The sequence below is a fragment of the Dromiciops gliroides genome, chromosome 3 (genome assembly GCF_019393635.1).
Source record: "Dromiciops gliroides isolate mDroGli1 chromosome 3, mDroGli1.pri, whole genome shotgun sequence".
NCBI lineage: Eukaryota > Metazoa > Chordata > Mammalia > Microbiotheria > Microbiotheriidae > Dromiciops > Dromiciops gliroides.
In genome coordinates this window covers 455,089,316-455,115,249 of record NC_057863.1, presented here as the reverse complement: position 1 = coordinate 455,115,249, position 25,934 = coordinate 455,089,316, and the positions used below count along the sequence as shown (strand labels likewise).

General features: G+C 38.1%; 1 protein-coding gene across 7 annotated transcripts in view; it reads left to right on the top strand.

Moving 5' to 3' along the window:
- Nucleotides 1-25,934, top strand: part of SLC4A10 (solute carrier family 4 member 10) — a 373,536-nt gene that overhangs the window by 138,965 nt on the left and 208,637 nt on the right. For all 7 annotated transcript variants that reach the window (XM_043991252.1, XM_043991249.1, XM_043991250.1 and 4 more), the window contains exon 2: nucleotides 6,956-7,037. In XM_043991252.1, the coding sequence (XP_043847187.1) occupies nucleotides 6,956-7,037 (82 nt within the window). The remainder of the gene's footprint in view (nucleotides 1-6,955; nucleotides 7,038-25,934) is intronic.

Here is a 25,934-nt window from a genome sequence, read left to right as displayed (position 1 = left end):
CATGAAAACACATTTTATCTGGGCATTATCTAGGGTTTTCAACAGGCAGAGATTAAGAATGGGGAACAAAGCAGAGAGATTCTAGAGGCAGGGAGAGTTGGAAGACACCTATGGGTGGTGAGAAGTATTAAGGGCTTGACCTAGGGTGGTGGCAGCAATGAGAATGGAAAGGGAGAAACAGATGCCCAAAATGTTGGGGGGGTTTTGTTTGTTTGCAGGGCAATGAGAGTTAAGTGACTTGCCCAAGGTCACACGGCTAGTAAGTGTTAAGTGTCTGATGCTGAATTTGAACTCAGGTCCTCCTAAATCCAGGGCTGGTGCTTTATCCACTGTGCCACCTAGCTGCCCCTACCCAAAATGTTTTAAAGGTCAAAATGAAAGGCTTTGGCAACTTGTTGGAAATAGAGGGAGGAGGAGGAGCAATTAAAAATATCAAATGTGGGTGATTGGCAGAATGTTCGTGCAATTAAAACAAAAATTTGGGGGAGAGGAGCAGAATCTGGAAGGAACATATAATGTGTTCATTTGTCACATAGGGAGTTTCAAGTGTTTATAGGACATCCTGGTGTACATGTTTTTTTTTTTCTTTACTAGATTTATTTTTTTAATAAACATTTTTATAATTTTGAATTCCAAATTCTATCCCTTCTTTCTTCCCTCTCTTTCCCCCTCCATGAGGTGGTTAAGCAATCACATATAGGTTATACATGTGCAATTATGTAAAACCTTACCATATTAGCCATTTTGTATGGCAGACATGTTCTGACCACTTGGAAGTATGTTTCTGTAGGATTCTATAACCTCTGATTAGTAGGATCTTCTGAATAGGTATCCAAAGAGAATAAAAGATTCAGGTGTTGTGAAGTGCTGTTGACTACCACCCAAATATACCAGTTTTCTGTTCCTAACACTACAGTGAATTTGTAGCTCAGCCCAGTAAATAACACTTCTTCAGAAACAGATTATATCACCATAGGAGTAAACAAACACAAACAGATGTAAACCTGAGATGTACCCACCTTCCTGCAGCAGCTTGAAGCTCTCCTTCCCACCCCCAAATCTGTGGTCCACTCATCCAGTTAGCTCAGTCTCAAATCCATTCCTTTTTCTTATCACCTGTATCTAGTAACAATTATTTTTTCTTCTTCCTTTGAAATCTTTCCTATATCTATCCTCTCCATTCATACTCATTCCACCCTAACTTAAGCCATAGTTATTTTGCATTATTATCATCTCCTAAATAGTTTTTTGCAGTCTGTCTATCTATACCCTCCACCAGATTCTAATCTATTTTTACACAATGCTACCAGATTAATCTTCTTAAAAACCCCTTCCCCTTTAAAAAAAATCATAGCACTCTGCCTCTCAAAAATCATTATTCATTACTACCTATGGGATAAACTGTGAACCCCTCAGACTGACATCTATTGCCCTTTATTACCCTTTATGTTCCCACCACCACCTTTTTCCTCTTATCTCCCACTACTTATAAGTAGAAACATTTCCATTTAATCAAGCTGGTTCCCATCCCATTCATGCTTATTTTCAGGTCTCTATCAACTTATACTTTTTTCCCCTTGCTTGGAATGTTTCCTTTTCTCATATCCCTATTTCAGTGATACTAGTTTTTAAGGACCAATTAAAGGGCAGCTTCCTCTACAAAGTCTTTCACATGACCCCACCAACATTCTTTGATCTCTTTCTTCTCTCATGGTGACTGTCTATGTGTACTATTCATTTTCTCACAGTTAACTCCTACCTGGATGAAGAAAAGGATGGAAACAACAGGAACCCTCTCATCCTAGGATCTGGTGGTTTAGATAGAAGAATTTTAGTAATTTATTGTGAGGCAACAGGATACATGAAGCTTATGTGTGCAGTAACACGACTATATATATATATATATATATATATAATATATATATAATTTCCCCTGCCAGCAAGCCTTGTTCTTAAGTCAGTGAGGTCCACTTCAAATTTTAAGCTGCTCCATCATTACCAGGATTCCAAATTCTAGATCCCCGTGGAGAGAAGACTGAAGGATATTTTTTCTCCTACTACTTGCCAAGTAGATCTAGCAGAAATCACAAAACTATGCCAACTGAGTCCACCAAAATTTATGTAATCTAATCTCAACTGAGGCCTCACTGCATAGAGACAAACATTTATTACCCACTAATTGATTCATTCTCCTATTTTCCACAGTGATCATTCCAAACCTTTATCTACATCCCCTCCCCACAAACTTTCAGCTCAAGACCTTGCCTTATAAGTAACTGAAAAAAGGAGGGGCAGCTAGGTGTTGTGGTGGATAGAGCACTGGCCCTAGAGTCAGAAGGACCTGAGTTCAAATCTCAGCTCAGACACTTACTAGCTGTGTGACCCTGGGCAAGTCAGTTAACTCCAATTGCCTTAAACATCTGGAGCCATCTCCAGTCATCCTGATATATATCTTGGCACTGGACCCATATGGCTCTGAAGGAGAGAGTAAGGTTGGTGACCTTGCACAGCCCTCCCTCACTTAAATCCAATTCAGTGCAAGTCATGACATCACTCCAGTGTCATGGTCCTCTTCCGGAATGAAGGACAACCAATTGAAAAGATTAAGGCCATTCCTTAAGAGCCCTGCTTTATCTGCTCCTCTAGCTCACACTTCTCACACATCTTTCACCATTATATCCTCCTTCACTCTATTTTGGAAGATGTGGCTCTATTTCTAATTAAGATAAATCCATCTACATTCACCCTTGATACCATCTGTTCATATCCATTCCAGCAGATTATCCATTCTCACTTTCACTTCCCTTCACTTACTACTTTGTCTCACCTCATTCCCTATCTACTAGTCTAAAAGCAGATCTGTTTCCTCAACCTTTAGAATCACTCATTTGATCCCACCATCACAGCTAGTTATCATCCAAAACGCTTCTCCTTTGTGGCTAAACTCCTTTAGTAAGCTATCTATACAGGGGGGAGGGTTACTTCCATTCTTCTAACTCAATTCTAAACCCTCTGCAATCTGGCTACTGACCTCATCATTCAAACCAATGATTACGTAAATGCTAAATCTAATAGCTGTTTGTCAATTCTTATTCTTCTTTACCTCTTTACAGGATTTGACACTTGATCATCTTTTGCTCCTAGGTCCTGTTTTCTCTCTGGGTTCAAATGTCACTGCTCTTTCCTGACTCTTGTCTTACCTCTCTTACTGCTCCTCCTCAATCTCCTTTGCCAAATCTTCATCCATGTCATACTTACTAACTGTGGGTGTTTCTCAAGACACTGGTCCTGGGTCCTTTTTATCTTTTAGCCCTATATTATTTGGTGATCTTATCACCTCCCATGGGTTTGATCAATTATCATCTTTATGAAAATGATTCCCAGAACTATATATACAGCCCTAGTCTTTTTGCCAAGATATACTCCCATATCACAAAATGCCTTCTGGACATCTCATACTAGATATCCCACAGGCATCTCAAACTCAACATGTGAAAAATGGAATTCGTTATCTATGCCCTAAGTCCTTCCCTCTTCTATGTTTTCTTATTACTATGTAGGATGCTATCCTCCTTCCAGTAACCTAGGCCCACTACATTGGTGTCATCCTTGACTCCCCACTCTCACTAACCCCATATAGTCAATATGTGGTCAAAATAACAAACAGTATTAAAGGAACAAGTAAAAGGAATAGTTAGCAAAGAAAAAGTCAATAATTTAAAGCTTCCCCAATATTTGTCCCCCCTCCTTAACTCTCTCTTGCCTAAATTTTTTCTCATCTACTTGTGGCTTGATATGAATTCAGTTCTGGTTCTGTGGCTGTAGAATTGCTGGCCAGAGTTGTTCTTTGCAGCTCGGGCTCTTCAGCCTTCAATTGGTTATGAGAATTTGGGCCTAGGGAGGGAGGGACTTTTCTCTGATATCGACACAGCTCATTTGTCTCTCTGTCTGATTCTCTGGACCCCTGGCTATGACCTAAGGTAACCCATCTCACTCACAACCCCATCCCCAAACTCCCAGTGAGAAATGGCTTTCCTTTCTGGATCACAAAGCTGATTCTTGGAGTTTCAGGTCTTGTGACTTGACCTTTCTCTGGTCTAATTGGAATGGATCACTTTCTCATCTCACTACTTCTGTGTTCTGATTGATTCCTTGAAGTAAATCTTATAAAGTATTTTTAGTTGGCTTGCCCCATTGGTGAACTAGTTCCCTCTTCTACCTAAATCATGTAGGCTTCAACCAAAACATTGTCTTGCCTGGCCAGATTTCTCAGAATGAATTAATGAATGGAAAATATTACTAAATGCCAGATATTGTGCTAAGCCAGGGATATAAAGACAAAGTAATTACCATCTCTGGCCTCAAGGAGATTAAATTCTAACAAGAGACACAACTCACAAAGAGAGGGGAAGCCATGGTAGAGCCATAGGGGAGTATATTGACATATACCATTGGGGAATAAAGGCCGAGCTGATTTGATCATGGTTCATGGATCTAGAATTTGGTAGGGGAAGGAGGTAGAGAAAGGAGAGGAGGAAAAGTTACCTATTGGCAAGATATCTGGAGAATGTAATAAGCAAAATCAATTATGGCTGAAGTTTTCCTTAAATAAGAGTCAATCACCAATCATGAGAGTAGGTCCCAGGGCAGAAATTTCTCCAGATTGGCAAGGCAGTTATCAAGGAGGAGACGGTCAGAGAGGAGGGAGAATATATGTCTCTTGATTCTTCAGAGTTGCTTTGATCAGAGTAAGTGACTTGCTAGGTATGAAACTGTGTTCATAAATGGACCTACTCTTAGCTATCAATTGTGGACATGATAAACTAACAGACAGGGTTAATTCAGCCTCAGTTAACTTTACTAGCTAAAGATCCAATCAGTTCCCCAGCTCAAAGTCAAGACTTGTTGAGCCTGCTCAATCCCCTCTTCCCTGAGGGTTGATCACCAAAATTATCATAATTATCAAAAAGAATTCATTGGCATAACCCCATAACTGGGCATGAAGCCATTTTTACCACATTTCCTAATGCCACATATTCTTTGGTAAAAGAAAGAAAAAATATTTTCTGCCTCATTTGGGAAAATATTAGAGCAATTTAGATAAGAACCAAAACCTTCAGTATTTCCATGTTTTCTTGTTCTACACAGTCAGAGAACTTATTAAGGCAATTCATTAAAGTGAACCTAAATTTGATAGTCATCTCCCCTTCACTTTTTTAAATCATTTTTAATAGAATTTTATTTTCCAAAATATATGTAAAACCAAAATTTTAAGCAGTGGTTATTTTCCCCTTCACTTTTCATAATGTATTCTACCACCCCCAGAATTCCCATCTTCATCTTCCTTTAACCCCTTGTGAACCAAGGGACCTTAAGGTTCTCAGAACTATACAAAATAGTCAAAAGACACCCCTCTAGGGCTTCTGTCTTAAGTGAAGTGAAATATATACCCATAGTTACATCTAGATACTTGCGTTCCAAGTGCATTGATGCAGACCATTTCTAAAATCCTTTCTTTCCACATTTCTATATGTTGGATTTCTAATCTTCCTTGAAGTCCCAGTTCTTTCACTACCTCCTCTAAGAAGTCTTCCCTGAGAGTAATCTCTCTCATTAAATTAAATTCCTCCCTCCCTCCCTCCCTCTTTTCTTTCTTTCTCTTTTTTTCCTCTCCTTTCTCTTTATTTTTTTGAGGCTGGGTCACCCTATCTTGCTTAGGCTTAAAAGTATAGTGGCCACTCTGATCAGCACAAAAACTCACCATATTGGTACGAGACTTAGTGTGGGTAGACAATAGTTTAGGGCACTGGGACTCAAGCAATACACTATTCTCAATCTCCCCAGTTTCTGGCATGAGTCACCATGCCTATCTACTTAAATTTCCATTTTGTCTATGTGTTGACTGTCCTCACATTCTCTTCTTATTAACATACATATTTGTATATATGCTATACCTTCCCCACCACCTTGCCCCATCCTCCACTAGCCCATTAGACCCAAAACACCATGAGGTCAGGAATAATTTCATTGTTCATCTTTGCCTCTCTAGTGCCTAGAATAAACAGACATCTGTTAAATGCTTGTTGAATTGAGTAGAAATAATCTGGTTTATAGTTTACCATTAGAACAACACACTTCATCTTGAAGCAAAATAATGAGTTGTAGTTCACTTTTGATTACTAATTGCTTTCAAGGAATTATATTTCTTTTTTTTTCATTTTTAATAGCACTAGCATTCTCTAACCTCACCAAAATATTAGCTGTTAATACTACTAATGATTTTTATATTTTGCTTGCTTAGTTCAAAATGTCATCTTGATGTAGGAATTGTATCTCAAAGATAAAATTACAGGAAATAAAAAAAATAAATAATTACTTTGTTCCCTTCTATATTCCATCTGCTTCTAGATTATAAATGTCATAAGAGCAGGTGCCAAGCTGTACTTATTTTTGTATCTCCCCTAGGACCTAGTCTGGTGCCTTATGTCTAATAGTTATTATTATTATTAATAACTAATATTAGTATAATTAATATTACTAATAATTGATGTTACATCTACTGATTTGCTTATTAATTCCCATTCCCTTAGAATGGACTCAATCTAGAATGTCTTTAGGTGAAAATGAGATATTTCGGGGGGGCAGCTAGGTGGCGCAATGGATAAGGCACTAGCCTTGGATTCAGGAGGACCTGAGTTCAAACCCAGCCTCAGACACTTACTAGCTGTGTGACCCTGGGCAAGTCACTTAAACCCCATTGCCCTGCAAAAAAAAGAAAAAGAAAATGAGATATTTCTCCCATGGTATGTCCTCAGGCAATTTAGTTGTACTTCCTTGTATATCACTAATCATCAGATAGAGTACTTTTATTAAAATAGATTCTTGCTGGTCAAATAATATTTTCAACCTCTTGGAAATTTTGAATCATGTTCTTTTTTCTTCCTTCATTCTGCAGAGAAATGATGAAGAAGCTGTTGTAGATAGGGGTGGAACTCGTTCAATCCTCAAAACACACTTTGAAAAGGAAGATTTAGAAGGTAAGAGTTTTCTTTCATTGGACAGCTTATTTGGCTTGGGTTCAAAACATTATATATTTAGGCAGAAATAGCATGGTAATCATTAAAAAGCATTAAATTTAGTGGGAACTAGTTTTCTTGAGTAATGTTGTAGCAACTAGAATGAGGGAAGTAGTTGGGGAGGCAGAGAGGTTCATGGGTATAAAGTTGGAAGTAACCTTTGAGGTCATTTAAAACAATTCTCTTATTTTACATACAGAGAGAATGAGGCACAAAGCCTTTATGTGATTTACCCAAAATCACAAAGGTAATCTGTCTCAGCTGGGTTTTTAACTCATGTTGCCTGATTCCAGCCCTACCTCTCTAACTACTCTATAACACTGCTTCTGCTGTTTCACTTGTAAGCAGTAGGTGACAACAATATGGGTTGGGTCAAGGACATCCATTATCAATAGAAGTTGTTCAGTGGAATTTTGTTTGGTGATAGTCATTGGCGCTACAATTATTGACAGTGCCCTAATTGGCTCTTCAGTTAATCACATAAATCTAATGTCTAAACCTGTGGTTTCTCTTAGATTAGCATTACTATTACCACAACCCATAATCCATAGGATAAAACTAACCTGTGTCGTAGTCTAAACTGAATTCACATTCCTTCTTAGTGGGTAACAATCCAAGGCTTGATTAATTCTGATTCTCAATGATAGGAGAAACCAATAGTCAAGCCATATTTTGGAAGGTGTATTGGTAAGTTGAATCAAGTTTAGAGGAGGGTGAACAAAATGGGAGGGGACTGGAATTCATATTATTAAAAATGGTTTGAAGCAATGGCAGCTAGATGGCTCAGTGGATAGAGCCAAGTTCAAATCTGGCCTCAAACACTTACTAGCTGTGTAACCAAGTGTGTGGGCAAGTTATTTAACTTCTGTTTACCTTAATCCATTGGAGAAGAAAATGGTAAAGCACTCCAGACCTTTGCCAAGAAAACACCATGGATAGTATGGTCCACAGGGCCATGAAGAGATGGGCATGACTGAATGACTGAACAACAGCAACAACTGAAGCAATGGAATTATTTCTCTTCATAGAAAGTCTTGAAGGAGAACATGATTGCAATTTTATGAGATTTTAAAGTTTCTTCAGAAAGCTAAACGTTACCAGTTCTTTATAGAACATGATCTCTAATCTTGTTATCATCTGGTAGCTTATCTTCAGACACATTCTAGCTTCTCATTGTATACAGAACTTAACAAAATATTCTAGATGTAGCCTAGCAAGACCAAGTCTATAAAATTTCTTATTCTGAACTCAATACAATGTAGGGAAAATTAGATTTTTTTTAAATTGAGGGGAAAATGGAGTAGATAGATAGATAGGTAAATAGATAGATAGATATCTGTACAGGGGGAAAGAGGGAAAAAATTTGGGGAGAGAGAGAAAAGAGGGTAGGGGAAGGGAAGGGAAGGGAAGGGAAGGGAAGGGAAGGGAAGGGAAGGGAAGGGAAGGGAAGGGAAGGGAAGGGAAGGGAAGGGAAGGGAAGGGAAGGGAAGGGAAGGGAAGGGAAGGGAAGGGAAGGGAAGGGAAGGGAAGGGAAGGGAAGGGAAGGGAAGGGAAGGGAAGGAAGGGAAAGGAAGGGAAAGGAAAGGAAGGGAAAGGAAGGGAAAGGAAGGGAAGAAATTAGGAGATCATGGTAGCCAAACTATTTCACCTCAAGAACATTTGTAATAAAATTCAAAGGAAAAAAATAAACAGATGCAAATGTCATCATTTCCTGACATTTCTTTGGTTCAATCTTCTCATTATTGAGTAGAATGGAACCACTCAGACTTTTACTAAACCTCCTTACTACCTCTTATATAAGGGAGTAGCTATGCCACTAAAGTAGATAAAGTTGGGAAAAGCAGATGTACCCGAGCAAATACATAACATAAGAAATATATATTGGAGAGAACACAATTCTAAATGCATCCAAAGAACAATTTTCAATTTTTCTCATCAAAAAATACATTATTAAATAATGCAAAAGGTCCCAAATAGTATTTTTTACATTTTAAAAAAGGATAATAGAGAAGACATCAGCAGCTGTTAACCCATATGTTTTTTTTTCTTATTGCTACAAAATCTTCATGAAAATACATTCTAAGGGTATATTTAATGAATGTTTGAGAAGGCAGTGGGCAGCATTTCATAGGATGATGTTTTCTAGTTTCACCATCATACAAATGATTGAGATGTATAGAGAATGTGCGTGAATAGTTTCTAGGGTCTTTTTTTTTAAGTATTTGACTTGGTAGAACAAAATTTGACTTTAAGAAACTCTTCTTAAAGAAATTATTGCCTTTCATTCAACTGACTTTTTAACATCATTTAGTTTCCAACAGCTCAAACTGGCAGGTCACCCAAAAGGAAATGGAGAAATACACAGCAAGCATATATGTTTTGATATATTGTCAGTGATATATACGAAGAATATAAACTATATCTTCAAAGATGTATGATTGGAAAGACAGTAGGTCAGCCAGGTAGCAGGAGTAAAGATGAATAGTATAGTAAACCTCCAGCAGTCGCAGATGACCATGGATCAGCACCACTGAAGAGCCACAGGACACAGCATGGCTGTGCAGTCCAATATGGGAGCCGCAGCTCCTGAGTGACTTATAACCGGTAACTGCTGCATCCTGTGTTGTATCTACCCCATGAGGAGTAGCTGGAGTATGTTCTCCAGGGCGCTGGCCTGGGCAGATCAATATGGAAAACAAGCTGTTGCCCATGCAGCAGGTTTTCCCTCTCCACAACATTGGTGCATCCAAAGGAGAGGCAGAGACAATACAGTTTGACACCAGTGCCGAGGCAGGAGTTGCCAGAGGGATGTGATGTCCAACATCCAACTGCCTAAGGGACTCTGACTCCTGACTTTTCCCTGGGGTTAACTCCCAAAGCCTTTCCCATATATGGATATAGCCGCAAGGCAACGGAGGTTTAAAATCAGGGTTCCTTTCCCTAGGTGGGTTGCCTGCCAAGGCTAATGAGCCCCACCTGCCCGAAGTGATTGGTTTTAAGGCGCCAGTGACTCCCCTTTGCCCCTTCTCCTGTTAGTAGAAACAGTTCCGCCACTAGAAAGCCAGGAGTTGGGCTTCGGTTGTCAGAGGCTATTTGAGACGCACGCCATTGGAGCATTTTATAGAGTGGGAGCTTATCCCCACTCCCACCCCGGCATGACAAACCTTTGGAACTGAATAGTATATATGCTTAATAAATATGTGTTGAATTATTAATTGCCCTGTTAACCATTTAATGTGAAGAGTCTAGAAGAAAGCTCCCAACACAGTAAAGGTGGACCTTCTTTGGAGAATTTACCAGTGGATACAAAATAAAATTGTACAGAATTAGAAGGCATGAAAGGTTCACTTGGGGGCTTGAACCAATGGAAAGAGTAACAATATTAATGAGAACACAGATTCATTAAGGTGTTGAATTATAAATATTGATAATTTAATATAAATTTTAATATTTTGAAAGGAAATAGAAGATATAGTTAATAGTTTTTCTAAACTTTTATGTTTGTTTTTTCTAACTCATGCTAACTAAATAAATCTGCTAGCGTTTGCTGGAGAAACTACAGCAAATAGATTTAAGAAAGTCTCTCTTTCTCCTGCTTTTGGTCCTCAGAATTTAATTCTGCTGAATTAAAAGGAAAATCTAGGGAATTATATTAATGAATGTTTTAAAATGGGAAAATAATCACCTATAAAGAAGTCTTGGGTCAGAGATTGCTGGATGTGTTAACCACTTCAGGGAATTAGTTACTTTTATAAGTGAACACTTACCATTAGGGTACCATTTCATAAACAACTGCTGTAGTACATAAAATGGTTCCTCAGTGAATTGAAGAGTAACCTCCAAGGTGTTTAATACACCCCAAGCAATTAATTATTCATCACAATGCATTCTAGTGAATGATTAACTGTTTTAGAGCTGAAGGAAGATAATACACATTAAATGATACTATGCGCCAGCCACTATGCTAAGAACTTTTATCAAATATTACCTCATTTAATTATCCCAACAACCCCGAGAGGTAGGTGCTATTATTATCCCCATTTTATAGTTGAGGAAATTGAGGTAGAAAGGTTGTGATTTGCCCAGAGTCACACAGTCAATAAGTGTCTGACTCTGGATTTGAACTTGGATCTTCCTGACTCAAGGCTCTAATGGCATGAATCAAGTCAACAAGCATTTGTTCTTTTTTTTTTAATAAAGTATTTTTTCCCCATTACATGTAAAGATAGTTCTCAACTTTTGTTTATACAAGCTTTCCAATTTCAGATTTTTCTCCCTCTCCCCTCCCCTAGACAGCAGGTAATCTGATATAGGTTATATCTATATATATACACATAATAACATTAAACATATTTCTGCATTAGTCATGTTATAAGAGAAAAGTCAGAGCAATGACGAAAAAACTCAAAATAGAAAAACAACAGCACCAAAAATAAAAGAAATAGTATGGTTCATTCAGCTTCTATACTCCACAGTTCTTTTCTTCCTGGATTTGGAGATCCTCTTCTATCTTGAGTTCCCTGGAACTCTTCTGTACCATTGCATTGGTGAAAAGAATATAGTTCATCACAATAGATCAACACACAACAACAAACATTTGTTAAGCATCTGCTATGTGCCATTCACTATGCTTAGCTCTGAAAATACAAATACAAGCAAAAAGAAAGACAGTCCCTGCCTTTAAAATGCTTACATTCTAATGGGAAGGAAGCTGGAAAACAACAGAGAGTGAAATTAATAACTGGAGCATTTTGGACAAAGAAGTCTAGAATCAGGAGTGAACATAACTGACCCGAGCCACTTCCATAAAATGGAAGTTCTAGGCTAATCAGAGGAGAGTTGCTAAAAATGGAGGGATCTAATCTATAAAGAAAGAACTGTTGGTAGCTGAAAACAGATTAAAGTATCATTTTTTTGTTAGTTCATCTTTCTAAGATTTTTTTGTCTTGTTTTCTTTCACAACTTGACTAATGTGGAAATGTTTTGCATGACTACACATGTATAACTTATACTGAATTGCTTGAGTTCTTAAGGGGGTAGGGAGGGAAGAAGGAAGAGAATTTGGAAAACAAAGTTTTAAAAATAGATGTGAAAATTTCTTTATACATGTAATGGAGAAAAATTCTAAATAAATAAATAAACTTTAAATAATAATAATTTAAAAAGAATGGAGGGATCTTCTAGGACAAGAAGGTTCTTGGGACTTTGTGGAGAAAAGGAAGGGAAAAAGGGGATACACATTTATTAAGCACCTACTATATGCCAAGTACTGTGCTAAGTGCTTTACCAATCTCATTTTACTATCTTATTGATCAAAAAGAAGTCTCGAGAGTGAGGAGACAAGCCCAAAAAGGAACAAATGTTAGTGTCAAAGAATAAAATGACTATGAATCTTTATCAGAGTCATTGAGCAGTACTGATATTCACCAGCTAATATTTAGGGCTCAGCCTTTAGACTTCTCATTTATTGCCCAGGATCATAGAGTAAGGAGGAGACACTGAGGATATTCCAGAGGGGAATGACAATGCAGCTCAGTGTGCTTTCTAAGAGCAAGCTACCACTGTGAAGTAGGTCAAGTTATCTTTTATGCCTCCTACCTCCTGTTCTACCCTCCTTTGTTCCATTTCCTCTCAATTCTTCTCCAGTATTATCACCTCTTCCCTTTCAAGAATGAGAATCTTCTTTCACAACATAACTAATGCAGAAATATGTTTAATGTGATCATACATATATAACCTATATCAGATTGCTTACTTTTGGGGGGAGGGAGCAGGGAAGGGAGGAAGGGAGAAAAATTTGGAACTAGAAATCTTATAAAAACAAATGTTGAGGGGCAGCTAGATGGTGCAGTGGATAGAGCACTGGCCCTGGATTCAGGAGTACCTGAGTTCAAATCCGGCCTCAGACACTTAACACTTACTAGCTGTGTGACCCTGGGCAAGTCACTTAACCCCAATTCCCTCACTAAAAAAAATTATTGAAACCTATCTCTACATGTAACTAGAAAATAATAAAATACTTTTATGATAAAAAAGAATGAGAATCTTCCTCATCCTATTCCCCCCACAACACATCAAAACTTGCTCCCTGACCCTTCATTTACACCAAAATGTTAATGATTTGCAATAGCTTAAAACATCTATCTTAAGGGGGAAAAGATATAATTCTAAAATTGGGGTTTCAGAGATAAGCCAATATTCAAATGAGGATCTTTGTGAACATTGGCAATTTATAGAAGCCTTGAAATCATACCTCATAGTTTGTAATCCTCACTCAGGGCACACATAAATTGAATTCAATCTTGAAGGTTTTATAGTAATAATTTTTGACTTGTACTTGTCCCCACCTAAAGTTCAGACCTCGAAAGTTCTGAATTTGGTTTGCTTCTTACTCTTCTCTATGGGCTTTCAATTCCCTTGCAAATATCGAGCTAACAAAATAATGAATAGGATTATAGAAAGAGGTTCATTATAGTTTCATGCCAGTAATTATTATCAGAGAAAAATCACAGTGGGCACCAAGCTTCAGGCCTCTTGAATTGCTACTGGAAGTTTCAGAACAAGTCCAGAGCCAGCTTCCCTTCTCCTTTCCAATGTTTGGACCCCCTTTGCTTTGTTGTTTGCTCCCAGCTGCTCTTGCCTCTTCACTGTCTCTGCCACATCCATTGCTGCTGATGCTTCCACTGATGTCCACTTCTCACTATTTTTCTTCTTTAAAGAGATATAGCTCTTTGGTACCAGTAACAAAATAGCCAGGACCAATATACTTTGGGTTAGTTAACTCATTTTGAATTCCAACTTTTAAACAAGTCTATAACTTTATCTGTCAAAACACAAAAGGACTTTCCAAGTATCTATGATGACTTTCTGATTTACCCATTTAACTGATGGCCTTTACCCTTTGTTGAATTAGGGATACTGAATTCAATTTGTCTCTTCCTCTCTAGAGGTTAAGGAGAGTTATACTGCTCATTACCAATGTCTTCCAATGAGTCTTTGGGAGTTGAGAAAAATACTTTCAACCCTTTCCATTTGCCTTCCCATTTCTAGCATTTCCAAAGTTGCCAGCAGTGCACAAGTCCTTTCAATAATGATCTTATCATAGTTCATTTGGGGTTGGGCTCAGGGGAGAAAGTAGAGAGTGTGGTGCAGTTTAGATAGCATGATATTTTTTCAATGGTATTTCCTCTTGGTGCAGAAATGCCCTCTACTGATGAAGATCAGTATCTGCCCTGTAAATTATAGCCTAAAAAAGTTGCTCATAGGTACTGAGAGATTAGACAACTTGTTCAGAATCACTCAGACAGTATATTTCAGAAGTGGGACTTGAACTGAGATCTTCATGCCTTGCTACCTCACTCTGGACATAGGATCATAGATCTTGAACTGGAAAGGAGCTGCTATCTTTTGTTCAATCATTTTTAGCCATGGCCAACTCTTTGTGACCCCCTTGGGGGTTTTCTTGGGAAACATACTAGAGTGGTTTGTCATTTTCTTCTCTAGCTCCAACTGAGGCAAACATGGTTAAGTGACTTGGCCAGAGTCCCACAGCTAGTAAGTATCTAAGGTTGGATTTGAACTCAGGAAAAAGAGTCTTCCTGATTCCAAGCCAGGCACTCTACCCACTGTACTACCTAGCTTTCCATCTTGTCTATACTTAGAACAGTTTATACATATAAAGAGTCATCTACTATACCTAGTCATTTCACAAATATGGAAACTCAGGCCCAAGGGGCTTAAATGACTTTTCCAAGGTCACACAAGAAGTAAAATTCAGTAGTAGGATTCCAATCCAAGTGCTCTAGCTTGACAGCCAGAACTGTCACTCAATTCAACACCATTCCTCTAATACCAGGACAGCCATGATAGCTGACAACATCTAACACACAACTGAACTATGCTTCTTGGACCTTTCCCAGCCTGCTTTCAAGATCTGTATTGACCAGTATATTGTAGCACATATGGTCTGCCAGTATGGTGCTGCTCCCTTCTGGTGCAAGTAGCTTATCTATCACCCCAGACAAGCCTCCAAAATGGAGTATGTGGCCCATTCCTGAAGCTTTGGGCTCATGTGGGTTGGGTTCAAGGTTGATAACTCTTTTTGCCCCTACTCAGAAGTTTCCTTGGTAATGTCTAAAGTAGAATCTTACTTAGCTTTTTCTTGGGACATTCCATCCTCCTGCAAGTGCTTTAGGCTTATTAGCCTGAACATAGATTATGGAACATAGATTAGAAGACATGTAAAAGGAGAAAAGGAGCTAGTATCATAGCCATAATGCAGGTGGGGAGCTATAAGCTATTTCTAGGTGAAGTACCACTTTACCCCCTTCCTCCAATGTTTCTAGGACTTTCTTGCACCTTCTCTGAGCCCCAGGGTAATTTGCATGGCTTGACCCTACTCACTAGGGCAAGACAAAGGAATAGTACTCAAAGAGAGGTACATTATAGCTCTTTCCTTGATAACTAGGTTAGTATATCAGTCTCCTGTGTGTCCTTTCCGTGATCTTTAAAAAAAAATATTTTCTATATCCCATGCCTTATGAAACTGGAATGCTATGGCATAGTAGATAAAGCACCGGCCCTGGATTCAGGAGGAACTGAGTTCAAATCTGGCCTCAGACACTTGACACTTACTAGCTGTGTGACCTTGGGCAAGTTACTTAACCCTCATTGCTCCGCAAAAAAAAAAGAAAGAAAGAAAGAAAGAAACTGGAATGCTTGCAGGAAAACCAAATACTCCTACAAATGACCCGAAAATGAGCCAGATTCAGATGTTCTCAGGTAAACTTAAGGGGAGATGTTTCAAAATGAGCCACAGAATTATTGAGAAGTCTTCAAGATTGAGCTTGGTCCATGTGAACCCATAGGTTCAGTAACAAGGCATAGTTTGCATAGTATACTCATATATGAGACTGGCCCTGAACACCCATCATGTAGTCCTCTTCTTGGTTCTAGTTTGCATACTTTGTAGAGGTTGACAGAAAACTAGCACTGTCCTAATTCTGATTTGTTTTGGGAACCAAAGAAGCATTTGCAGATCTTTGAACAGTTAACTATAGAGGACTTATTTTGCCCAAACACAGCAAAGATATGCAATAAGGATACAATGGAACTTAACTTCCCTGGATACTCCCCCTCTTACCTCCATGTGGAAATAGTGGTCCCAAAAGGAAAATGTCAATCACTTGGGCAGACTTCAGAAATCTACTAAGTTCAGGGGCCCCAACTCTATGTGGGTGAGACCTTAATGCCTTTAGGTGACCAGGAAGCCATGTCACAGGAAGTAGAGGCACATTGTGGGAAATGGGGAACTCAAGTCCTTTGCACTTTGACATTTGTCTTTTGGGTCCCAGTTTGCCTCTGAACCACAATTCCAATCTAACCCATAGTACTGGGAATTAGTGGACAGAGTAGTTATATTTCTGCCCTTCATAATTTTTCTTCAACTAGTCTATGTCCTTGGCACACATTTAGAATCAGTCCTTTTTAGATGCTTTGGAAATTTCAATGTGGTGTTCTATTTACCAAAAATGTCAAACTTCTGCATTTATATTTCAAATCCCTGTAACTCTAATTGACATGTTGAGATAGAATGAGTGAATATCTATAAATTCCTTGGGTTCCTAGGATCCTAATTTCCTGATATCTTTAAACCTAAGAAATGACAGTAGACAATTTCTTTATGACCTCTTGTTTTTGTTGTTTTTTTTTTCATTTAAAGCTCTGGTTATCTCTTATTTCAAAATAGGTTAACTTATCTACTACGTGATGCATATAAACTTTAAAAACAGATTTCAAAATTGAAACACTTTTACTTAGAGTTTATATGTATATGCATATCTTATGAAGAAATCAAAACAATTTAAAATTCTGAGCACAGCTTTCAAAAATGCCTAGTGGTTACAGATATCTACAGATTTTTCCAGGGCTGCATATTTTGATGAAAATTTATTATATGCAGAGGTAGATGCAACTTCATATAAATTATCAGATTATTTAGTTATTTCCAATGTGAATTCTGATGAATGATGTTAAAATGTGCAGCTTCACTGATAAATCACATATAATTCAGCAATGGGGCATTAATTATGTGTAACTAGATTGTATATAGTTTTTAATTAGGTATATATTGTATAATTAGTGCTTACTGCATGCTAAATTGCATTTTAAGTACATTTTTAAAAATACATATATAGGATTCTGGAATTGTTTTCATATAGTTGTTAAATATAATCCAAGCTGCACTTTAACCTATTTTGCAGAAATTTAAAGCTTTAATTAGAAAAATGTGGCTAATTGATGAATCCTGACCTGTAAGTTGAAGGAAAATGTTTTTCTCCACCTCAAAGTCAAGCTCTGCCTTAGCAGATATTCAAATACTTTTACTTGAAGATTGAAATGAGGGGGAAAGTGCCTTGATATTCCTCTTCTTTTGTCCATGCCAGCTAAGGCCTCATTTGATACTGATTTCTCTCTCTTTCTCTATCACCTAAAATATAATAGAACTGAAGTCCTGTGAAATGCTCCTTTGATTTCCCAAAGATAATTAAAACAATCTGATGTTCTCTGTATTACCAACTACAGTCATCTCGGTTAAAACAAAAACACATAAATACTGAGCATTGATCATGGAGTTACAATATTATACTGACCTTTAAAGACCCAATGATGAATTCTAGGTTTGTTTTCTTATTCACATGTTCCCAAAATTTCAACCCATCATTTCGGGTGCATTCCATAGTTCCCCAGCAAGACACTGTAATGGCTCTTTATGATGACAACAAGCTTATGTCAGGTAACCAGCCGAGAAAATTGTATGTTGGAGACTTAGTGGGAGTTGCCCTAAGTACTTGCACTTGTAAATGGTTGTGCTCAGGAGTCTAGTGTGGGCCCCACCACACTCACTTAGATGGAACAGATCCCATGATCCTGGAATTTTTACTATTTTTTTAAGCTCTGATGGTTCATATTCTTCCTGTGATTGGTTTGGTTTTGACTGGTTAAACTGCAAGGTGTGACTGGTGGTTTGTTGTACCTCTTTATGGTATTCACTATGGAGGGGGAAAGACAATTCATGTAAACTCTTCTAAGAAATAATATGGGGGGCAGCTATGTGGCACAGAGCATAAAGTACAGGCCCTGGATTCAGGAGGACCTGAGTTCATATTTGGCCTCAGACACTTGACACTTACTAGCTGTGGGACCCTGGGCAAGTGACTTAACCCTCATTGCCCCACAAACAAACAAACAAACAAAAAAGAAATAATATGTGGTATGGAGTTGGATAAGAGTAGGAATGCTACAGCCAAGCAACAACCCAACAAGGGATGAGTTATATTAGATTGTTGACCTAAAATTAATTATAACATAGGTGATCTGATCTAGACAGAATCTGACAAAAAACTGCATTTTGACTATAATTTGTTAAATTCATTTTAGTGTGAGTCTAACTATTATCATAAAGGGTAGGTTCATATTAGAACAACTCTGGCTATTTAATCTTATGGGAAGGTGTTTCTGCAATATAATTATTTCACTGGAGAATAAACACCCATGTGTCAAATTGCTTCTTGATACCAGCTTCACTTATCTTCCTTTCCTTTTTATTTTTTTTCTTTAATGGGGAATTGATTTTTGTTTGTCTTTCATTCTAAAAGTTTTTCTCTTTCCTCTTCAGATCTAGAAAACAGTTCTTGTCTCTCTGCCCTTGTTAGCTGATTGTTTTTTGTTGAATTTAGTGTTGATGACAATGTTCATTTACTGTGCCCTTGGAAGTGGAGTGTCCCATTTGTTAATCACACAGGCAAAATTTTTAAATGAATTGTAAATTTTTAATGAATTGTATTTACATGGAATTTAGAAAAAATAAAATATTAATTAAAAATTTTAATAATGTTTTACATTATTACATATATATAACCTATATGAAATAGCTCACCATCTTAGGAAGGGAGGAGGTAAAGGAAGGGCGGAGAAAATTTGGAACTCAAATTTTTTAAAAATGGATGTTAAAAATTAATTACACAGGATCCACTTGAAATTACACATTTTGTCTGCCAAACATTTTGGTACTTGAGCTATATGTGCCAAAAAAAAATGGAGGTTAGACAGACAAACAAGTCATATCCAACACTTTCAGTCAGTCAGTCAGTAAACATTGATTAAACACCTGCTCTGTTCCAGGCACTGTGCTAAACCTTGGGTATAGTAGAAAGTCAAAAGACAGTCCCTGTTATCAAGGATCTCCCAGTCTAAAAGGGGAAACAGTATATAAACAACTATGTGCAATTTAACAAATTTCATTTCTTTATAGATTATTTTTGGGTACTCACAACACCTTCAATTTTCATACCAGTTGTTTCTCTTCTATTTTACAAAGGCCACCAAGGGTTTTTTTTTTTTTGTTTTGTGGGGCAATGGGGGTTAAGTGATTTACCCAGGGTCACACAGCTAGTAAGTGTCAAGGGTCTGAGGCTGGATTTGAACTCAGGTCCTCCTGAATCCAGAGCCAGTGATTTATCCACTGTGCCACCTAGCTACCCCTGCCACCAAAGTTTTGAATCCACCACAAAGTCTTAGTGATTATTAGTGGACTACATAGAGGGAAGCATGTTGACCTTCTGAAAGGATGTCCCATAGGTATAGTAAGTAGCACAACTGAGATCTGAAACCAGATCTCTGAATCCAAATCTAGCCCTCCACTTCAGCATGCTGCCTTGCTTTTCACCTCTCCGAATCAAGATTGTGAGGAAAGTACTTTTGCAACACTGAAAGTGTGGTATAAATGGAAGATATTATTAGATCCCTTATGAATGGAGATGATGGCTTCTCTATGTGTAGGTAGGTGTGTGCATATGTGTGCGTGTGTGTATTCATGCCCCATTTTCAATCAGTAAAGTTCTGCTACAGTAAAAGAAAAGGAATTCCCTTTCATTACATTAGATGTAATCCTGTAAATATTAAACGGGAGAATTTTAAAACAAGGAAAGTGATTTCTTTAATCCCGAAATATTTTGCCTGAAAAATGTTTAATACTTTGACGACAAACCGCCAGTGGCCAAAGCCTCTTAGGTTTGCGGTGCCTAGGTTGAGATTAACAGTCTACTTTTGTTTTCTGTTTCCCAGACATCCCCAACCTGATTAAGTATGTTCATTTTTTAATTATACAGCCTAATAGTGTGTTTTGTAGCCTTGTGAAGGTGACATTGTGAAAGAGATCAGCTTAGTCTGCTTCTTGATTAAATTGTTATAAATGTCTTTCCCTTACTAAGCTTATGCCCCAGAGGTATTCTACTTTCAAATCCAGCATTTTGATTTTCCTTACTTCATGCAGTATATGGCTGTCTCTACAGTTTCCCTCCCTGAACAAGAGTACCTTTTCCCTAGAAACTAAGCAAGACCAGGCAATTTTGAGGCCACTGCTCAGATGGGAGATCTCTCACAAAGTCATCATCATCCGCAAATATGAATTGAGGGGCTACAGGGTATAAAAATCTGTACTAGTCAATGTACCAATGCTCTAAATTTTCCCAGAAATCCTAGTGGCTGATGCTGAAAGTAGGTTGCTTGAGTCCTAGGCTCATTTCAAAACATGAAACACATAGATTAATGAGTTATTTTAAGTGAAAAAATTATGTTAAAAAGATTTTTAAAAATAAATGGGATGGCACCATTGTCTATTAAAAGCTTGTTTGCCTTGGAGTCAGGAAACTTGGATTTGATTCCTGTCTCTGTTATTATGTGTATGGTCAAAGGCCATTCCACTAAACCTCTCTGAGCCTCTGTTTCCTAATCTGTAAAATGGGCACAGTTGGGGTGATAGTAATTACACTATTGTACTTACCTTACAAAGTTGTGATGGAAGAGCTTTGGAAACTTTGAAGCTCTTTATTAATGTGTTACTATTAAAAGAGTTACATCTTGGTTTTTTGTTTGTTTTGTTTGTTTGTTTGTTTTGCAAGGCTATTGGGGGTTAAGTGACTTACCCAGGGTCACACAGCTAGTGTCAAGTGTCTGAAGCCAGATTTGAACTCAGGTCCTCCTGAATCCAGGGCTGGTGCTTTATCCACTGCACCACCTAGCTGCCCCCACATCTTGTTTTGTGAATTTTAAAAGCTCTCTGATGTTCAGCTTTCCAAGGGGCATTAGACATATAATAGGATTGGTCTACTTTTCCTTAGTATCCTAAAGTCACCTTTCTCTCTTTTCCTTTTTTGCATGCTCTTTTAGCCATCTTTTTTTGGGGGGGGGCAATGGGGGTTAAGTGACTTGCCCAGGGTCACACAGCTAATAAGTGTCAAGTGTCTGAGGCCAGATTTGAACTCAAGTACTCCTGAATCCAGGGCCGGTGTTTTATCCACTGAGCCACCTAGCTGCCCTTCTTTCAGCCATTCTATTTCCTGCCCACTTACCCAATCACTTCCTTGTGATGTGATACTGCTGAGTGGAGAAGGTTTTGGTATTTTCAGTCTTATTCATCATAATGTTACTCTGAAATATGAAAATTTGTTCCCAACTGAGATATTTTAAGGTGCTAAAGTTATAAATGAGAACCTACAGACTCTTAATTCTCTTCTCCCTCTCCCTCTCCCTCTTCCCCTCTCCCCCCCCTCTCTCTCTCTCTCTGTCTCTCTCTCTCTCTCTCTCTCTCTTTCTCTCTCTCCCTCTCCCTCTCCTGTCAACCTCTCCAAGAAAACTATACAGATATGGAGAATATTAAACAATTGCCAGGAGTAGCCAGAATTACCTCAGGAAAGTCCTCTCTTTGCCAGATCAGCTTTAGGATGTTTGTTTTTTAAAGAAAAGCACAAAGATCTTTTGATCTAGGTTCTCACAGCTTTACCTTGGAATTCTCCATATAAATGCTAGCCTAGATTCTGGAGAGATGTGGGTGGGGAGAGGTTTCTATAAGGAGGTAAACTTCTGCCCCACAAGTATCCTAATATCAGGGAAAGGCAGCCTCTTCTATGGATCTAACCAAATATAAATATACGTATACAGGTATGCTTTCTTTAGCAAGTATGATCAGTTCACTTATGTTCAGAGAGGAAAGATGGTATTTGTATTTACAAAAATCCCCCAAAGCCTACACATCCTTCTGCATGTTATATGAAGGATCAAAGTAGCCAAGCATAAACATTTGTAATGGACTGTGGCAGACATAGTTCAGCTGGAGCTGAAACAACATGCTAGTTGAAATGCCATGCTAGTTGCCTTCCAATTTTAGATGGGATAATCTATGTGCTTGTCAATCCTTCTCCCCACTTTCTTTTCCTTGGTGATTTCATTGGCTTTCGTGGATTCAATTGTCATATTTACAAGGATAAATACTATACCCAGCTCTCCAACCCTAATCTCTTGAACTCCCAGTCCTCCCATTATGAGCTGTCCCCTGGATATTAGCTACTGGGTATTCTTTTGACATCTCAAACTAAATTTTCCCAAAATGGAAATCATCATATTGACCTATCCCTGAGATGTTAGCATGAGACAAGCTTCAGAATAGGAAGTTATCCTGGAAGGCAATGCTGAGAGTAGAACACATGGAAACATCACCATGGGAATAGAAGTAGAGCAATAGAGATGACATTAAGAACTCTAGACTCCCAGGTCGTTATTAGACAAATCCCATTGGATTCTGTTTTGCTGAACTGAACCGGAGAAGATAAAAAGCTAAAGATTTCTCTCTCTCCCTATGCCTCTCTTTTCTCAAGAGAGGCATGTCTCTTCTCTGAATCTTTCTTGCTTAAGAGTAGGTTTGTTTTTTGTTTCATTTTTATTTTCAATTCTGTTTTTCTGAGATAAATGCATTAATGATCTATGCATTTAATTGCTTGAATGCAGCAGAGGAAAAGCACTAGGGGTGAAATGCCTGAGATAGATTTTGCAACTGTGGCAAAAATTCACTAGGGAATTTCTGGCTGGAGGTTTAAACTGAACAAAGAGAATTATTGATTAACATTTTATTACTTCCAGGGTCAAAGAGAAAAAGAGGGATCTGGATCTCTCGTAGGCAGTGAGTTCAAAAACTTTTGATTATAGAGGGAGGAACCAGAACTGATATGGGAGACCTTTGACTCAACTATTCTTCAGATGTTTTTCCACTTTCAGTTCTATTGATGTGTTTTGTTTGTACATTATATGCATTTAGAGATGACTTCCACTTCATGAGAACTCAAAACAGTGACCTAATCTGAAAGTTTATGCAACATTTTATATCTATGGCATCTTCCCCACCTCTCTTATTAAGATTTAACCAAAATTAATTTCTTGTTAAGATTTATATAGTTGGGGGCAGCTAGGTGGTACAGTGGATAAAGCACTGGCCCTGGATTCAGGAGGACCTGGGTTCAAATTCGACCTCAGACACTTGACATTTACTAGCTATGTGACCCTATGCAAATCACTTAGCCCTCATTGCCCCACCAAAAAAAAATGTATAGTCAAGGAAAAGAAATTTTCCCAATAGATGTACCTATATATGCAAATATATTTGTATTGTGTATATAAGCATACATATGCACATATATATACATATGTGTGTATTATCTCTCTGTAATAGCTTGTTTCATCATCAGTGCCCTAGAATTGTGAATTGTTTTTCTATTGATCAGAGTTCTCATAGCTTTCAAAATTATTTGTTGTGTTGTCATTGTATAAATTGTACTGTTTTTCATTCTTTAATTTATGAAAGTCCTCAGTTCATTTTTATAATATTGATCTTATAGCAAAAATTGTTCTCCATGTTTTGTTCACTTTATTCCACATCAATTTATGTCTTTCCATAACTTTTTGAAATCATCTATTTCCTCATTACTTATAGTATAATAGTATTTCATTACATTTTTATACCACGACTTATTCAGCCATTCTTTAATCATTTTAGTTTCCAGAGGTTTTTTGCCACCACAAAAAAAGAGCTGCAATAAATATTTTTGTACATAATAGACCTTTTCTTTTTTCTTCAATCTCTCTTCAGTATAGGCCTAGCAGTGATATGCTACGTCAAAAGTCAGGCATTATTTAGTAACTCTTTTCTGTATAATTCCAAATTGCTTTCCATAATGATTGTACCCATTCATAGGTCCACAATAGTGCACCAGTGTGCCTGTTTTCCCATAGCCCCTCCAACATTTATCATATACATTTTTTCAAAAAAATCATCTTAGCCACTCTGTTAGGTGTGAGGTAGAAATTCAGAACTGTTTTAATTTGCATTTCTCTAAATAGTAGCGATTGAGAGCATTTTTTTCATGTCTATAGATAGCCTGCCTTCCCATTAATTCTAGCTTCAAAGTAAAACCAAGCCAAGCTCAAGAATGGAGCTGAGAGAGATGACTAGAAAGAAAGCCAAGATTGAGAGTAGGAATTGGTTTAGCGTGCCAACCACATGAGGCTAGGACCCAAAAAGAGCAAGTGAGTAGCCCTTTCCTCTTTAGCCCTGACTCTAAGCCATTGCATGTTTTTGTTTTTCAGTTATTTCAGTTTTGTCCAACTCTGTGACCTCATTGAGGGTTGTTGTTTTTTTTTTTTTGCAAATATCCTGGAGTGCGTTGCCATTTCCTTCTCCAGCTCATTTTACAGATAAGGAAACTGAGGGAAAAAGAGTTAAGGGACTTGCCCAGGGTCACACAGCTAGTAAGGCTCTGAGGCAAGATTCATGAAGATGTCCTCCTCACTCTAGCCCTAGCACTCTATCCACTTCATCACCTGGTGGTGGTATTTGTCCTTCATTCTTGAACAGGACTATGACATTGGGGTGATGTCATGACTTGTAGTGAATTGGATTTAAGTGAGGGAGGGCTGTTTAAGGCCACCAACCTCACTCTCTTCTCACAAGCCATATGGGTCCAGTGGCAAGATGTATATCAATATGACTGGAAATGGTCCCAGATGTTTTTAGGCAATTAGGATTATGTGACTTGCCCAGGGTCATGTAACTAGTAAATGCTAAGTGTTTGAGGCCAGGACCAGTGCTCTATTCATTGCACCACCTAGCTACCCATAAGGAATTTGTTTCATAAATGACAGAAAATTGGATTTCATGAGTTTCACCTCAGAAAGGAAAGATAAGTCTCTAACCACCCTATGGTTCTGACTTGAGCCATTAGAGTAGGAAAGAATTCAACTGGAGAGTTCAGGTCACAATCAGAGCAGCCAGAACTGGGTTGAAGAGAGCACCAAGAGTCAGATCCCAAGAAGACTTCAGCTTATGTACTTGGAGCCTGCAGATTGAAAGAGAAACATTGCACATTGGCATAAGGAAAGAGTGGGAGCCTGTTGATTGGAAGGAAGTTTAACTGAGCTGTAGTTTACATTTTTGACCTTTAGCATCATTTCCAATTTGAGAGAGGGGAAACCCCTTGTACATCCATGGTTGTTCTCAGCTTTTCTCTCTGATTTGAGAGGGAAAAGAAAAAAAGAGAAAGTCTTTGCAGGTGCTTGTATGTAAAAACAAAGCTAGTTGGACAAAATAGAGTCTCACTTATTGAAGAACTGGGGAACTTGTTCTTCTTGCCCACAGAGGCAACCTGGGGATGTGCTCTCTGTTTTACTGTAACAAGATTTTGAGAGATGATTGTAGGGCACAGAACACTATTGAGAGAACAGCTGACTGAACTTTGCATTTTTCCAACTTGGGGGGCTTTGTAGTTCTCTGGCTTAAGCGACCTTTATATCACAACAAGGTATGAAGCTTTCTCAGTGCCTTCTTAAGGGTCACTGTCACTGCTTGATCAGCTCAGAAGCAAATGAGGAACAGATTTTCCCAGCAGAAGAGAGGTGAGGACCAGAAAGGGAATAGCTATCTGACAAGTGATTTTGTGTGGTACCATTGTTTTTTGTAGTTTGTTGTTGTTT